This window comes from Meles meles, chromosome 4, assembly GCF_922984935.1.
Source record: "Meles meles chromosome 4, mMelMel3.1 paternal haplotype, whole genome shotgun sequence".
In the NCBI taxonomy this organism is placed as follows: domain Eukaryota; kingdom Metazoa; phylum Chordata; class Mammalia; order Carnivora; family Mustelidae; genus Meles; species Meles meles.
Window position 1 is genome coordinate 102345282 of NC_060069.1, and position 18341 is coordinate 102363622.

The window sequence follows — 18341 nt, forward strand, 5'->3', positions numbered from 1 at the left end:
TCACCACACCCACACACACACATTAAGCACCCGAAGTGCTCTGATGGAAGTATTAACTAATAACCCTATTGTGGTAATCATTTTGCAATGATAAGGGCACGAAATCATCATGGTAAAAAAAAAATATATATATATATGGGTGCTATTTAAAACCTACACATTAAATATCAATTCTATGACTATTTAGGACACTAAAATGGGACAATTATCAGGTAGCGCCACACTATGAGATAAAGTTTATATAATACTTACTGAGGTATCGTAATTTCCAGGTGGAGAAATGTAAGTTACAGTTCCTCTGTTTCGTGGGGGTAACATGATTTTGTGTTTGATGAGTGAGTTCTCATTGACAATTCCATAAATATCTCCACCAGTGATGTGACTACCAACCTACAGAGCAAGTACATTTGCTGTTTAATGTTCAAATAAACACCAAACTGTTTAATGTTTAAATAAATGCCAAGTAGATTCATCCTTGCTACCATTATTTAAATCATCTGCCTCACTTATCAATAAAATATATTAGTTCTATAATTCTTCTAGCAGATTTAAAGAAAAATTTAAACTATGCTTCTGTGGTCTATTTTTATTTGATAAACTACAAAATAGTTCACTAAACATCTATTTCACATTCTTTCACCAACTTTAGAAATCTTGGTTATAAAGACATACCCGTAGGTTTTTGCAAGGTGTAAAATCCCATTTGACATCTCTGCTGAGAGCGGACACATTTACTCCTCTGGGAATGTAGATACTTTGAGTCTGACTGCTGATATCTGACAAAGGTCTCTGAATACCATCAAAAATAGCTCCCATGATGCCAGGCCCAAGCTCTACTGAGAGGGGTTTACCAGTACGGAGTACAGGATCTCCAACAGATACACCAGCTAGAAACAGTAGTTGAGGAAAACTCACTATGAAAGTTTAGAAATACTATAAGAAGGAAATACCACAGTTGGAAGAGGAGATGATACTTAAGAAGCTGAAACAGAAATTCTCAAACTTCCTTAATTTGCAACATCCTCAGTGTTTCAGTAACTTTTCCACAGTGGCCTATGACAAAAGATATATTTAATAATTCCATTTATTAAATAGTTCTATCCAACCAACTTAACAGATATGTATATCCTAACAACTGAGCGTCACTTTACGAGAAAAATACATAGAGATTAAAAGAAAAAATGGCATTTTAATTTCATTTTTAAATAACATCAGTTCTTTAAATGTACTGTAAAATTTTCAAACATTAGAATCAGACAAACACCTGTTCCACATTCATTTTTGTATGATACCTGCTTTTCAGCTTAACAATCACCAAACACTCAGCTTTGCAAAGATACGACATCACTGACATATAGTATAGCTGAATAAGGATATTAACTGAAGCTACTGGTTCACGTGATGTCTGACAGTATGTCTAATATTCTGATGTTAACCTCGAAAATTTTAAATATCCTGGCATGTCACATGAGTGTGCAGCAGCTGCCCAGTGTGCCTTCTGTACAGTTTGGGAACCACAGAGCTAAACACAGAAGCAATACATTGTTAATACATTGTTTCAACTATCCTACTAAGGAATATCAGTCCCACAGAAAGGATATTAGTACCTGAGCAAAATCTTAGAATCTTAACAATTAATAAGTGATTTTGAAAAGGAAAAGAATAAAACCTACAAATAAGTACACCGAAACCATATTGTTCACATACTTGTTGACTGATAGGAGTGAAATCAGTACAACTTTTACTGATAGCAACTCACCAAAATCTATCAAAATTTAAAACACATAACCTTGACCCAAGGGCGCCTGGGTAGCTCAGTGAGTTAAGCCTCTGCCTTTGGCTCAGGTCATGATCTCGGGGTCCTTGGGATTGAGCCCCGCATTGGGCTCTCTGCTCATCAGGGAGCCTGTTTCCACCCTCTCCCCATCCACTGCCTGCCTCTGACTACTTGTGATCTCTGTCAAAAAAAAAAAAACAAAAAACACCTTGATCCAAGAATCAAACTCCCATGAATTTGTACTATAGTTACACTATAACACTGTTTATAACATATATAGACTAGACACAACCAAAATTTCTGTCATTAAAGAGATTAATAAATAATGGTATATTCATATGATGGAACTCTATGTAGCCTTTAAAACAAAATAGAGGATTTTCAATGAATTGCTCTAGAAAGATCTCCAAAATGTATTTTTTAAAAAGATTTTATTTATTTATTTATTTATTTGTCAGAGAGCGAGCGAGAGTGAGTGAGCATGCACAAGTGCGCAGAGTGGCAGAAAGAGGAGGAGAGAGAAGCTCTCCCCTCAGCAGGGAGCCTGAGGCAGGACTCGATCCCAGGACCCTGGGATCATGACCTGAGCCGAAGGCAGCGGCTTAACTGACTGAGCCACAGGCATTCCTGCAAAATGTATTTTCATTTCCAATATGAAACTTTTCCCTTTTTTTCTTTTTTAAAGATTTTATTTATTTATTTGAGAGAGAGTGGGAGAGAGAGCATGAGTGGGGAGAAAGGCAGAGGGAGAAGTAGACTCCCTGCTAAGCAGGGAACCCAATGTGGGGCTCGATTCTGGAACTCTGGGATCATGACTTGAGCTGAAGGCAGAAGCTCAACCGACTGAGCTACCCAGGCACCCCCAATATGAAACTTTCTAAACCTAGAGCAAAGTTGAAAGAATTTTACAGTGAATTCTTTAATCTACCAGTTAGATCTTACCATTAACATTTTCCTACACTTTATCACATACCTATCCATCTTCCATAATAAATGTATTTTTAAGTAAAAAAAGCGAAGTATAGAACAGTGCATATAATATGTGGTCTTTTGGGGGAAAAAGGTTAGAAAAAAACGTATTTATATTGGTTCATATATGCAGTTAACAAACTAGAAGGATATACAACAAAAGGAATTAATAAAAATGGCGGCATGTGTGTTTGGAAAATTGGTCAGATATAGGATGACAATGGTGGAAAGGGCTTTCACTGTATACACGTTCATTTGTTTTTAAGTCTTCAAACCACATAAAAGATTGAAAGATAAAGCTAACATTAGATTTTTAAAAAAACTTTAAAAAATTCTTTTAATTAGTCATGATTTCATAGCTACAAAGACTTCTAACTGTATTTAAATTTTCAGATAATTTTATTTTGATTTAGCACCCCAGCACTCACACAGCGAGAACAGTTACCTGAAAAAACGTATTTTAGTATGGCAAAAAAGTTGTATCAAGTAAAGCTTAATTAAATAGCCAAAGAACCAATGCTGCCCTACATTTATAGCAACATTATTTACAACAGCCAAGATATGTAAGTATCTTAAGTGTCCACTGATAGATTAATGGATATAAACGATGTGTGTGTAAAGAATATTGTGGCATGTGTATATAGAGAGAATATAGAGATGTGTATATGTGTACAGAGAGAGAATATATTGTGTATTGTGTTTCATTTTGTGTGTATGTATATGTACATATATATACATACATTATATTACACAACAAAATATTACTCAGCCACAAAAAATAAAGAAATCTTACCATTTGTGACAACATGGGTGGACCCAGAAGGTCCATGAAGTAAGTCAGACAGAGAAAAATAGAGAAAAACAAATACCATATAATTTCACTTACGTGTGGAATCTAGAAAACAAAACAAATGAAAAAACAGAAACAGAAACAGAGACAGATTCATTAAACATTAAATACAGAGAACAACCTAGTGGTTGCCAGAGATGAGAAGGTTAGGTGGATGGGCAAAATAGGTAAAGGATATTAAGAGGTACAAACTTCCAGTTATAAAATAAATTAGTCATGGGGATAAAAAGGTACACCATGGGGAATATAGCCAATAATATTGTAATAACTTTGGTAACAGATAAGAACTACACTTATCATGGTGAGCATTTCATAAAGAATGTTAACTGTCAAATCCCTATATTATACACCTGAAACTAATATTATATTGTATGCCAACTCTACCTCAATAAAAAATTTCAAATAATAGTAATAAATAAGAATTAATGCTGATCTTGAAAATCAATTTAAGTAAAATATATAAGTGAAGTTAAAAAAAAGTGGTTCCTCTTCACAAAGCCTAACACGTTATCTCTTTTTCATAGAAAACTAAAAATAAATACTATGTTTAAAACCCAAAAGTATGATAATCCAACAAGTAGTAAAGATTCCCTAGAGCTAAAGTTATAATGCAACATGTCATCCAGCATTATTTATTAGGATAAAATAGAGAATAGTGACTTATTTATGAAATTTTCTATTTTAAACAGAAATCATGATCAGAGAATTTTAACCATAAAAACAGATGTTGTTATTCTGTTTATGCTTTCCTCTACAGTATGTTACTCTTAAGAAAAATTGTAATTGGTTTCCCCTAAAGTTTGTGAACTACCAAAATATAAAGGGCAATGAAAGTTCAGCAGACGATACTAATTGCTTAAAATAAGATCAGTAATTCCTAGTACCTTTCCTCAAATTCCTGTATAAATCAGGTTTCTTTACAACACCAAGATTTCATGCTTTTGATAGTACTGGCTGTTGCTGCTTCCACCTTTGCCATAAATCCTTAAATTCTGACTTGTAGAAAGTGGCAAGAAATTGAACCAAAAAGGATACAAGTTTCTTCATACACCTGGATAGTAGCCATGTCACCCTCCAATCGGATAATCTCTCCAACCAGCTCACTGTGGCCCACTCTCACCAGCTCATACATGGCCGCACCTGCCATGTCACAGGCTGTGACCACTGAAAAGAACAAATGAGTATTTGGTAACTTAAGATTCTGTGAACAGTTACAGATAACTGAAATATCTGATTAATCCAGTAACACACCTTACTCACATATTAAGAAAAATAAAACACCTGCTATGGAACATACATACAGTTTCACAAAAATATGCATTTTTAGCATATGACATACAGGTAAACAAAAGATATCTATTAGGCTAAAGCTTATTCATTTCATTTACATACTACACATGAAAATTATTTTCAAAAAGTCTGAAGTTCTATATGGCAACCTCTTACCTAGCAGCATTGAGACAAAATTTTGATCAACCCAAGTTGCTACAGAACATGGAATGATGGATTTGGGAACAATAAAAAAATTTTTAAACCAAAGTTAGAACAAGAACTTTAGCTAATGGGGCGCCTGGGTGGCTCAGTGGGTTAAAGCCTCTGCCTTTGGCTCAGGTCATGATCCTGGGGTCCTGGGATCGAGCCCCACATCAGGCTCTCTGCTCAGCAGGGAGCCTGCCTCCCTTCCTCTCTCTCTGCCTGCCTCTCTGCCTACTTGTGATCTGTCTGTCAAATAAATAAATAAAATATTTTTTAAAAAATTATTAAAAAAAAGAACTTTAGCTAGTAGCATGGTAGAATGCAACACAATTATCAGTTCACTGTGTTGTCACCATTCCTTTGAGAAACAATATATAAAATAACATCTTTATTTTCATTTCTAACACCTCATATTACTGGTTCTTAAAACTCTTCTGGGACAAGGATACCTTTGATAAACTAATGACAGCTCTACCTAGAAAAATTCACATATGCATCAAAAAATTTTTTTTCAGGGGCACCTAGCTGGCTCAGTTGGCACAGCATGCAACTCCAGATGTCAGGGTTGAGGTCAAGCCCCAAGATGGGTGTAGAGATTACCTAAGATATAAAATCTTTAAAAAATAATAATTTTTTTCATAGATCTTTCATCCTTTCAAAGGATGTTTATAATCAGTCATCACCAGTGGGTGAAGTCCTAATTAATAAGTATAACTGTATTTTTAGTATTTAGTCTTCTGATGCAATTAATTAGAACTATATATTAGCTAAAATTCAAACGGAAACCGTTAAAGTATTAATACTTAATTAACTTGGGTTAGAACAATAAAGATTTGTTAATTTCATAAATATTTAACTCTATACCTACTATCTAAGAATAATTAAGATGAACTGAAATGATAGAGACAACTAAAATGTTATTTTATTATTTGTTTAAGAAGGGAGGGGAGAGGAAGAGAGAGAATCTTAAGCAGGCTCCACAACCAGCATGAAGCCTGACTCTGTGGGCTTGATCTCACAACACTGAGATCGTGACCTCACCCAAAATCAGACTCTGACCCTTAACCAACTGAGCCACCCTGGTGCCCCTAAAATTTTAAATCGTATTTCATAAACCCCAAAGTATGCCATTTCTCTACCATTTTATTTAGTACTTAAGAATAATAAAGAGGTTCCAGGAGCAGTTTACTATAAGTTTCAGAAAAATATTTTTACCTAAACTCTTTTGTTGGTGTTCTTTTTTCTTCCCCCCACCCTAAGATTTTAGTATATTTGACAGAGAGAGAGAGAGAGAGAGTGAACACAAACAGGGGGAGAGGGAGAAGCAGACTCCCCAAAAAGCAAGGAGCCCGTTGAGGGGCTCAATCTCAGGACCCTGGGATCATGACCTGATCCAAAGGCAGACACTTAACAACTGAGCCAGCCAGGCACCCCTGATGGTGTTCGTTTTTGTCTCTTCCCTAAAAGTTCCTGAGTGTTGCCTGGCTTTCCCAAAGACCCTTCTGATCATCAAGAGGAAAACTGTTGGCAAGTGAAACTGAAGACAGTGAAAAGTATTTTTGCTAATGAGTTCATGCTCAAACACCATGTTCTAAGCTGTAGAAGCTTCATAGGGAGAAATAAACACTGTGACTGACTGACTTCATTTGCATAAACACTAAAAAAGGGTCATCGCCTCTACTGTGATTAAAACAAAAAACCCTACAGCATGAGGTTTATAAAAAGACATAAGGAAAAATATTCATGGCACTAAGGACTATAAATCAATGAGTGGTTTACCTACAGAAAACCAGTGAATCATACTTTGTAGTTGAAGTAAAATGAATATTAGAATGAGATTTATCATTTAAATGCAGTACCCCAAGTTCTGGGAGAATAAACAAAGTTTTTAAACTGCTTTCTATTATTTTCACATCATAAAACTTCTTTCCCACAGATAGCTAGTTATGCGATATCTGACATAAATGTTCAGAAGGATTCATGTATGTGAAGAGCCAAGGATGATATTGTTGAGAAAAGCTCTGAAAAAAAATTATTTAAGTTCAAACCACATAAACATATATTTACTGAATGCCTATTATCTGCAAGGTATTACATACTAAAAGCTATATAGACCACAGATTCAACAAAGAAAACAGACATATCTAAAACTCTGAGCTCCAATTATATATATACACAATAAACAGGATATTACAAATTAGTATCCAAAAATTATCAAATTAAGATAATGAATGCAAGAGAAGCTCTTATGATGGAGGCAGTAACTCAGTCTTATAGCAACTATGAAATCTTTTAGGGACAAATAGAACTTATATGGGTGAACAGAAACCTATATATTTTACCTAATACACCTCAAAAAAACATTAATTGAAGTAAGGAATCTTCTTTACTATTGAGATTATGACATATTACTTACCAGGTCCTGAGACCCCATGCACATAACCAAACGTGCTTTCTTTATCTTCATCAAGTATTTTGGGTAGCTTGGAGAAATCCATCATGTTAATTTACCTATGGTTGAAAAAAAAAAAGTTATAACCACAAACCCTAAAGAAGAATTGACATAAGTAGTCAACTCTCATCATTGGTGTATTCTTGAGCTATAACCACTTCTTTAGAGTAAAATACAAAATTCTAAAATAGTTAAAAGTACCTCATTCCTGAATGGTCTACAGTTATTAAAATTCAAAATTACATATTCTCATGCAATGTATCCCATAGAAAATACCAAGGAGAATGATAAACCATGTGAAGTCCTTCCGATGGTTTATCCAGCCCTGTATCCTGTCCTCCCTGCCATTACCATTCTAACCTCTTCTCCAGCTATTCTTCTCCATAATCATTCTGCATATACATACTGAACTCTTTGCCATTTCTCAAAAACACATGCATTCTGCCCCAGGATCTTTGTACTTGTCCCCATGCCTGGAATACTCTTCTCCTAGATAGACACTCCCATCTCTCCTTCATGTTTTTGCTAAATGTCCCCTTCTCTGAGGTGCTTCTCTGGCCATCTGTATTGCAACACACCTCTCTTCTTTCCTGATTTACTTTCACCATCTGACAAATTAAAGCTTACAATGAATGTATTTTAATGTATTATCTGTCTTTATAACTTTGTGACAAATTATATCTTACAATAAAAATTTTTAATGTATTATCTATCTTTATAATTTTTCTGAAAGCAATTTCCCTTTTCCTTCCTCTTTTTTTTTAAAGCAGAACACAGAACAGTTTAAGAAATTCAGTTCAACTTCTTTACTTTATAGGTGTGCAATCTTAAAAACCCAAAGAATGAACTGTTCAAGAACAAACAGAAAACTGACTGCAGATTCCAAAGCAGAAAGTTTATTTTTGATTGCTGGTATAACTTAATTATTATTGGCAATTTAATAAGGGAGATAAAATACATGTATATATAAAAAGCTCATAATGCCCCAAACAACCATAAAGTAAGGGTAACAGATCAATAAATATTTGAGTACCAAATAATACACACTTATTTACTAAAAGTACAAAGATTAGAATATTTAGGGAAGACTTTTTTTTTTTTTTAAAGATTTTATTTATTTATTTGACAGAGAGAGAGATCACAAGTAGGCAGAGAGGCAGGCAGAGAGAGAGGAGGAAGCAGGCTCCCTACTGAGCAGAGAGCCCGATGCAGGGCTCGATCCCAGGACCCTGAGATCATGACCTGAGCGGAAGGCAGCGGCTTAATCCACTGAGCCACCCAGGCGCCCCTAGGGAAGACTTCTTGAAGGTCAGACAGAATTAGCACAAACTAAGAAGAGGAGGACAGCAAAGGCATTCCAGGTGGGGGAAATAACAAGAACAAAACAATGGAAATAAATTTTTTTTAAAAAGATTTTATTTATTTATTTGACAGACAGAGATCACAAGTAGGCAGAGAGGCAGGCAGAGAGAGAGAGAGAGAGGAGGAAGCAGGCTCCCTGCTGAGCAGCAAGCCCGCCTCGGCTGGCTCTCCCAGGACCCTGGGATCATGACCTGGGCAGAAGGTAAAGGCTTTAACCCACTGAGACACCCAGGTGCCCCAAGAATGGAAATAAAATTTGCAGGAACAGTTAACAGACCAGTCTGACTGGAATAAAAGATTTATATTACAGTAGAAGTGAAAAATAAGGATGCAAAGGTAGAGAGATTAATATGTGGGTCTTAAAATGAATGCCAAGTGGACTTTAGCCTATAAACAATAGGAAACAACCAAGGGGGAACTGTTATGAGAAGGATGATGTTTAATTCAACAAACAGATTACAGTAGGGGAGGGAATGAAGGCAAGATGAGAAGCTGAAAAGCTCTGGAAAGTTATGGTTTGAGTGTCAATGGAATTCAATTTATTAAATGTTTATTGAGCTCCTACTGAAAAGGCACTGTGTTGAACTTAGGGAATAAGGACGATGAATAAAAGGAGCTTTCACTGGCTTTAAACAAATGTACTATAAAGCAAAATGACTTTAGTGTTCAAAATCACAACACACTGGGCATTGGCAGTATAGTGGTGAGCACAGCTGCCTTCCAAAATGACCACACACTGGAAGCAGAGAAGAAATTGATTCAGATGTGGGAAACGTACATACCAATATGGATGAGGTAAGGGGAACAGATAGGTGAAAAGTAGGTTTTGAGGCAAAGTTTCGTCCAGATAGAAAGAATACAGAACAGAAAAAGCAAAAACAAATCTTGAGATTGGGGATTAATTCAGGCAGGGTTGAGTAGTGTTTTTGTCTTTCTGGAGCCACTGAAGGATCACTAGGGAACCACATACTCCATGGGGCACAATTTGTAATCCATTAACCAAGATAGCGAAGAATTGGGAAGGAGAGTGTGACAATGAAGTTGTTAACAGTGGAGTTCTGGCTTGGATACACTCTTCAGAAGGAGAATGCTGGATAAGGCTAACAAGGAAGAACCAAGTGATTAAAGAAACAAGTATGAGTGAAAACAAAGATGAAAACCACATGGAGAAACAGGAGACTTGCAAGTGAGAAAAATATGATGAAAGGGTCAAGAAAAGTATCAAGAACTTAAAGATGACATTGGTGATAAGGTAGAGACTATCAAGGCTGGTTATTTATTGATAAAGGGTAGGGTATACTTATGCCCACTGGAAACAATGGAATTGAATTAGAAAGAAAAAAATAAACCAGATAACCATAGCCCAAGTGTCACAATAAGAGAGATAAAGATTTTTGTGTTCTCAATAGGAAAATTAAATTGGAAGCAGGGCAGTTAAGAGAGGAAGTAAAGAAAAGGGGAATCTGGTTTACTAGGATTTTCCAGCTTCCTCAAGATGCAGTAGAAGGGACTGTTAAGTTAGCAGCTAAGGAACTGCAAAAGACTGGAATACAAGAACAAATTTTTCTAGAGATCATTCAAATAATAAGAAAAAAAAACCCACAAAGTTTAAAGACAGACTTTTTTTTAAAGATTTTATTTATTTGACAGAGAGAGATCACAAGTAGGCAGAGAGGCAGACAGAGAGGGAGAAGCAGGCTCCCTGCTAAGCAGAGAGCCTGATTTGGGCTCGATCCCAGCACCCTGGGATCATGACCTGAGCCAAAGACAGAGGCTTGTTAACCCGTTGAGCCACCCAGGTGCCCCTAAAGACAGACTTTTATTTGGGAAATGGGCTCGGCAAGTCTTCAAAGAAGAGGTGAACGAACAAATGAGGTCAAATTTTAATCTTCAGAAAATGATTTTCAAAGTCAGAAGACAACGTGACAATCAGTCTAACTTCTTCCTCAAATATGGGTATTTCCTACATAGCATGCATGGTACATGGTCACCTGCCTGTCAAGTGGAAATAGCATGAAATTTTGAGTCAGCAGACTTTGGACACCCTGGTTCTACCAGTGATATGCTGCAGGAGGATCTGGACAAATCAAAATCTCTTTGTACCTACATTTGAAAAGCAGGAATAATGCTAATGCCTATGCCACATTTGTGGCTGAATTATAACTTTGAATGTTCCTTGTGAAATATAAAACACTTACAAGAATTTCATCAGTAATACCACTATTTAACTTCAATGTTGAAAAAGCCATTCTGTTTAAAAAAAAAAAATCTCCTCTTAGTGTCTTATATCCCACAAAAATCTACTTCCCCATTGCTTCTACCCTCTGGCCCTGTTTCTTCCAACTGCTATAGCCACAGAGAGGATGCCCATCTTCCAAGGAAATTCTCTGCAGTGCCTTTAATTTAAAAAAGTTTTTTCAGATCTTTCTCTCCCAAGGCTACTCTTTTCTGGAAGGATTTCATAATATCAAAGTTTGTTTTATTTATTTTTGAAGATTTTATTTGAGAGAGACAGTACATGAATGTGGGGAAGAGGAATGGTAAGTAGTAGGAGAGGGACAAGCAAACTCTGCACTGAGTATGGAGTCCAATCCCACGACCCAACCCGGAGGATCATGACATGAGCCAAAATCAAGAGTCAGAGGCTCAACCAACTGAGCCACCCAGGTGCCCCTCAATGTTTCTTCTAAAGGGGAGCAAATAAAGTAAAAAACAGTATTCTAAACATTATACAAGTGAGAACTGATGAATACCATATCATTTGTCCTGTTCTTTTTATTGAAACAAACAGAGACTAAGGCTTTGAGTCAGACAGACTCTTAATTTATAAATTATATCCTCGGGCAAATCAAATTCTTGCAAACTTTTGAACCTCAATTTCATCTGTAAAATCGAATGGGGTTGTTGCATGGGACCTAAAAGTAAGCCTAACAGAAAACTAATAGTGATGACTACTAACTGTATTCTGTTATTACAAGCTAATCTTGGCTAATATCTAAAAGGCACCTAGTATACTTCTATCTTCTTGTTACTTGAACCAAATCTCGTCCCTTGGCTAGTTTTTTTCTTAGCTATTAAGTGTATTTTACCATAACTTTATCTGTTAAAACTAACCAGATTTTAAGCATCAAGGATATGTGAGGTGCTGTGTGTTACAGGTTGAAAATATAAAATATGGGGTGCCTGGGTGGCTCAGTGGGTTAAGCCGCTGACTTTGGCTTGGGTCATGATCTCAGGGTCCGGGGATCGAGTCCCGCTCATCCGGCTCTCTGCTCGGCAGGGAGCCTGCTTCCCTCTCTCTCTCTCTGCCTGCCTCTCTGTCTACTTGTGATCTCTCTCTGTCAAATAAATAAATAAAATCTTTAAAAAAAAAAAAAAAGAAAGAAAATATAAAATGTAAGGGAGTAGTAAGACACAATCTCTCCCCCATGGAATTCCTGGCCTGGTGGGATATAAAGGCAAATATGTAGTAACAACAAGTGGCATGTGTGCTCCTTTAGGAGCTGTCAGGCTGATTTGGAAGAGCATAAAGCAAAGGCATCAAACCTAGACTTGGGCAGGACAGGAATGACTTAGAAAAGAATAAGCAGAATCTTGAAGGATGAACAAGGAGACATTATTCAGTAGAGCCTCTTCACAGATGATTCAAATCTTCCAGGGTTCATGAAGGTATTCTGGAGAAAGTTCATGAGGCAATACAGGTATCTGTTCTGATTTTTAAAAATAAGTATTTATATACATTCCCTTTAAAACAACAATGAGAACCTCCAAATGTATGAGCAATGATTAGTGGAAATCAAAGGGCTTATTCATGATTCAGCTACCTTGTTGGATAATATTTATCACTCAGCTGACTAATCCTAGCCACCATGGAAACTAATGATTCTATAGTTTTTAACTGTATTATTTTTAGGCATGTATTATTTATGCCAAAGACAGCAGACATTAGAAACAGTGGTATCAAACTAATAAGAGAATTAAGAGCCTAAATAATAATTCTATAAATTTAGAGATGCTTTCACCAGATCCACAAACTTGTATTCATCTGGTTAATATTCTTATACAGCAAATTAAGATGATTTTATTTTTTAAAAAGTCAATGTTAATAGGAGAAATACATGATAATGATTACGCGTAACTTAGCTTTTTCTACTCTACTGTGTTATATGCAGGGAAATGGTTGCAAATACATCCCCAAACCAGCTCTTAATCTCTCAGGACAAAATAAGAAAATTATGAAAACATGAGTTTTTAAAATATAAAATGCAGGCATTCCCTGGACTTTAGTCCATTTCTGATGCTTTAACACAGTTAAATTTTAATCTCGGCCCCTGCAACTCAGACCTTTCTGCTTGCTGTGCTCCTGCCTGGAAAGTGTTTCCTCACTCCCATGAATAGTCCCCCTGGTCCCAGTGTCATCCTCAATGCTCATACCCTGCTTTTCTTCATTCCACTTACAACTAACCGTCTGAAAGAAGATAATTTTTCTTTTTAACTCACTTTTTTATTACCTGGGTCACTCCCTACAGTGCAAGTTTCATGAGGGCAAAGAAAACAGTGCCTCGGCAAAGAAAATAAGCACTCAGTGAAGAGTTACTTAGTAACTTCATACCCACTAATGCCACTGCTATTTTATAAATGGAAAACCCAAGGAATGGAGACTTAAGTAACTTTGCCCAAGATCACAAAATTGGCAAGCTTTACAGGTGGGATTTGAACCTCAGCAGTCTGACTCCAATGCCCAGGCTTTTAAAGCCCTGCACTCTCTGCCTCAATTAACTAGCTGATTTGTACCTTTTGCTTCTAAGCAATCCTCTGTGGCAAGAAGGACAGCAGTCTCTGCCTCCTCTCTGCCTCCAGGCAACAGTGTTATCAAACGAGACTGGAAGATAAGCATCCCGATTCCCCTTCAAGAAGGCACAGGGAGTGTCACCAGCCAATAGCCAGCAGCTATCACCCCTTCAGGGTTAGCCTCAGATGCAGAGAGCTGCCTGGCCCACATTCACATCCTTCGCTGGCCACCTGCACTTGGTGATTGAGCAAAGTGGAGGTATAAAAACCCAGCCATGTCAACCGGATGTGGGATACTCTCATCAGTAAGACTCACTCCAGATCTCCCCACAGGGTCAGCTAAGGCTTTTCCAGGCTTGAATCGCATTTCAACTTCTCTGCCTAATTCGGCATCTGCCCCCTTCCTTTCACATGTGTTGATCCCTAATGAACATCTTAAACAACTCTTTCTTGGCATCTGATTCCAGAGAACCCCAAATGCTCAAATAATGAATAAAGTGAATAATTACTCCCTGGATAACTGACACCGAGACTCACACTTGAACCACAACAATCTTTGGCCTGTTTTCTTCGTTATCCTGTAACTAGTTATTCTGCAAAGGAGGAAAGAAATACAAAAGTGGCTCTAGAGGGGGCACCTGGGTGGCTCAGTGGGTTAAGCCGCTGCCTTCGGCTCGGGTCATGATCTCAGGGTCCTGGGATCGAGTCCCGCATCGGGTTCTCTGCTCAGCGGGGAGCCTGCTTCCCTCTCTCTCTCTCTCTGCCTGCCTCTCTGTCTACTTGTGATCTCTCTCTGTCAAATAAATTAAAAAAAAAAAAAGTGGCTCTAGAAAGTAGGGCACTTAGGACAATACTTGGGCTAAGTCAAGTAACTGACATAGAGGTTGGGTCCCCATACAAACAAAGCCTTAGTTTCTTCCAGGAACTTGCTTTATGTCTTCAACATAAAACTCGGAACCCATCATCAGTAGTTCTAGGAACAGAGTCCCAATTAAGAGTTTATTTAACTTCTAAAGTACTTTCTCTGACAGAGCTGGAAAATATGTTTTCCAGGTCTGAAAGTTTTTGGACCTAACTTGTTAACACTTAAACACTGAGAAACTTCCATGAACTGGTCCAAAGTAATGAGCTTTTTTGAACATTAAATTTTCAATTCCCACAGCACTATGGGTTCCCACTGTACTTCTAAAGCTTTTTCACCAAAGCACCCCAATATAAGATAAACAAGTAAACAATGAATAAATACGTCTCTATTTTCTCCCAATCTTCCTGACAGAGAACAGGATGTTATAGCAGTCTACTGTAAGCTGGGAAATTTCTTTTTTTTAGAGAGAAAATGCACATGCTGAGTGAGAAGGGGGCAGGGGAGGAGTGCATAGAGAGGGAAAGAGAGAATCTTAAGCAGGCTCCATGTTCAGCACTGAGCCCAATGCAGAGCTCTATCTCAAGATCCTGAGATCATGACCTAAGCAAAATCAAGAGTTGGACCCTTAACCAACTGAGACACCAAGGCACCCCCAGGAAAATTTCTTTGTATGCTCTTGTATATTCTCTCTCTTTTTTTTTTAAGATTTTATTTATTTATTTGACAGAGAGAGAGTTTTGCACTCTATTACATACAATATCTGTTTTACAAGATAAATCTGAAATTGTTTCCTTCCCACAAATAAAATAAAAATTATTCATTAGATAGACTTATATTGACTTAATCACTGAATAGGGCTAAGCATTTGGCAGTTTGATATATATGGTCATACAACATAATATTTTGTATCCATTAATCACCCCTTTATTGTTATCTGTGAAAATAAAAATACTCCAAACTAAAATCTTGTTTCATTACTTAATGCTTATGCCTCTATGTGAAAAAGCATAGGCTTTTAAAGATGTATGAGACAACATCCCACAACATCTTAACTTGAAATAAGCAAATTATATTGCAAGTTACAGTACACTGAAAATTAATCCTACCCCAAATTTCCATAATACCCAAAATAACATTTCATGCTATATTAGGTTTTATATGTTGTTTAATAACTCCTTCCTATTACAACATACACATATTCTTGTTGCTTCCCATCATTTAAAAAAAAAAGCACGATACCTACTTTAAAAACAATTGCTTGCTTCAAAATAATGTGGCATACATAGTTGCACTCATAGAGAAATCAACTTAATGATTACATAAAAACTTTGCCTTTATGTGCTTGATTCCTACTTCGAGGATAAAAAGTAAATGCAACTTACAACCAAGATTCCTATAGTCATAGACTGTAGGGTTTTCCACCATATTTATAAAGAATTAAAAACAAAACAAAACCCTGCTGTAGAAGGGTTTTTTAAAAACTCCAGAAAGTAAGCACAGGCAACCATCTGATCTAATGAGTCATCCCTCTCTCCACCTTGCAGAACACTGCAGTGACAAATCACGACATCCGAGGCCCAATTCTGTTTCTTCCATTTCACAAGGTCCTCTCTAAATTGCTACTGGTTGATACACTGTATGGTAATTTCATCATTCCAGAAATAAGAGGGTCTCCTGGGGGGCAAGTATGAGGTGCTATGTAAGAGCTACATACCAAGGTTCCAGGACAGCATTATTTACATATAAAATCCTGGGGCACTTCATACTTCATTTTTTTTTTTTTTTAAGATTTTATTTATTTATTTATTTGACAGACAGAGATCACAATTAGGCAAAGAAGCAGACAGAGAGAGAGGAGGAAGCAGGCTCCAGGCAGAGCAGAGAGCCCGATGCAGGGCTCGATCCCAGGACCCTGGGATCATGACCTGAGCTGAAAGCAGAGGCTTTAACCCACTGAGCCACCCAAGCGCCCCACTTCATACTTCATTTTGTACAGTTTACCTTCCTAGAAAAAGGCATCATAAATCTGTTTGACATTCTTGTAGTCAAAAAGTTATAAAATAAGTAGAATTCCAGCTAATAACATTACCTTGTATTCTAGTACAGTACTACATCATTTTGTGAAACACATTCCTATTCATTTTATTTAATCTACTTGCCCAGCAACTCCATTAGAAAAGTTTATGCAGCAGATGACTATGCTTAGCTAGTTTCTATTTTTATCTTGCCAACAAAACCCTAAGTTGACTCCAATTTTGGTAAGCCCATCAAGGTAATTCTAGTTTCTTCGAGAATAACTGGTTTGGAAATGAGCATATAATGATGTTCTGACCAATAACAGGAAAGGCAAAGTCTGTTGGAAAGCCTGTGGAAATAATCTCCTTGCTTTTTAAAAAGCTATAGGCCATGAGAAACACTTTTTTCCCCTTGGGATGTGTTCATCTGCATGGGATGAGAAGCCAAGTTGGGACCTTATGGGGAGCTAATCTAAGCAGCCAGGCCATTTTGCATCTGGGTCCTTGTTGCTTTTACTGGTCTATTAAATTAACCAGTCTAAGAAGAAAGGAAAGAGTTTCAAGAATAAACACTTTTAGGGCACCTGGGTGGCTCAGCGGTTGAGCGGCTGCCCTTGGCTCAGGTCATGATCCCAGAGTCCTAGGATCGAGGCCCACATCGGGCTCCCCTGCTTGGCGGGAAGCCTGCTTCTTCCTCTCCCATTCCCTCTGCTTGTGTTCCATGTCTCTCTGTCAGATAAATAAATAAAATCTTAAAAAAAAAAAAAAAGAATAAACATTTTTATGTTATACAGATTTCATATTGCTATTTAAAAGAAGAAGAATGGGGGTGCCTGGGTGGCTTAGTCGGTTAAGTGTTTGACTCTTGATTTCATCTCAGGTCTTGATTTCAAGCTCTGCATTGAGCTCCATGCTTGGTGTGGAGCCTACTTAAAAAAAAAAAAAAAAAAAGTCAGGGGAGCCTGGGGGACTCAGGAGTTAAGGGCTTGCCTTTGGCTCAGGTCATGATCCCCAAGGTCCTGGGATAAGCCCTGCATCTGGCTCCCTGCTCGGTGGGAAGCCTGCTTCTCCCTCTACCACTCCCGCTGCTTGTGTTCCCTCTCTTGCTGTCTCTCTCTGTCAAATAAATAAATAAAATCTTTTTTTTAAAGTTAAATAAATAATAAGAATGGATAGATCAAAAAGTTAAGAACAAAGGCAAACATAAGGTCATTAAATAGTTTACAAAAATTACTGAGATGTACAATAAGGAAATGTGCAGACAAAAGTGAGAACCAAAGAGTAGAGAAGTATAGAAAAATCACAGATGGCAAACCGGACTAATGGAATCAGGAAAAATTTATTCCTGTTGGAATAAAACTTTTTGAGGACATGCACACCCACACCCCTCCATTTATTAAAAAAAAAAAAAAAGGCATTCCTGTAAAAGAAACAGTAACTATAAAAGCTAAGTGAACGCTTAAGTGGGGAACAGAATTCAAGCTATCAGCTATATATGTTTTAGGTTTATTGACAGGCTTGCCCACCATTTTTACAGTATTTCTAGAAATAAGCAATTAAATTCCTTTTACTTCAAATTTTTATAAATAAAATGGTACTATAGTATGAAATAACCCAAAGTTTTAGCTAAGAACCCCAAATACTTTATTTACTGTGTAAGTTCTATGGTGTATGAATTTATAGGCTAGAAGCCTATGATCAATGATAAGCCATTTTATGAATATACTTAAATATCCCTGCTTTGAAAGAGCATGTTTATTATTTTCTGGCCTCTCCTCCCACAC

The 18341-nt window shown here is 37.0% G+C and overlaps 1 protein-coding gene across 3 annotated transcripts in view; it reads right to left on the bottom strand.

The window, feature by feature from the left end:
• ATP6V1A (ATPase H+ transporting V1 subunit A) overlaps positions 1-18341 on the bottom strand; it is a 62991-nt gene that overhangs the window by 25369 nt on the left and 19281 nt on the right. For 2 of the 3 annotated variants that reach the window (XM_046002865.1, XM_046002866.1), the window contains exons 2-5: positions 7489-7583; positions 4632-4760; positions 673-887; positions 253-390 (exon numbers count right to left, since the gene is read on the bottom strand). In XM_046002865.1, the coding sequence (XP_045858821.1) occupies positions 253-390; positions 673-887; positions 4632-4760; positions 7489-7573 (567 nt within the window). In that variant the 5' untranslated portion in view covers positions 7574-7583. Of the gene's footprint in view, positions 1-252; positions 391-672; positions 888-4631; positions 4761-7488; positions 7584-12432; positions 12570-18341 lie in introns of those variants that run through there. The other variant, XM_046002867.1, reaches the window with a different exon arrangement.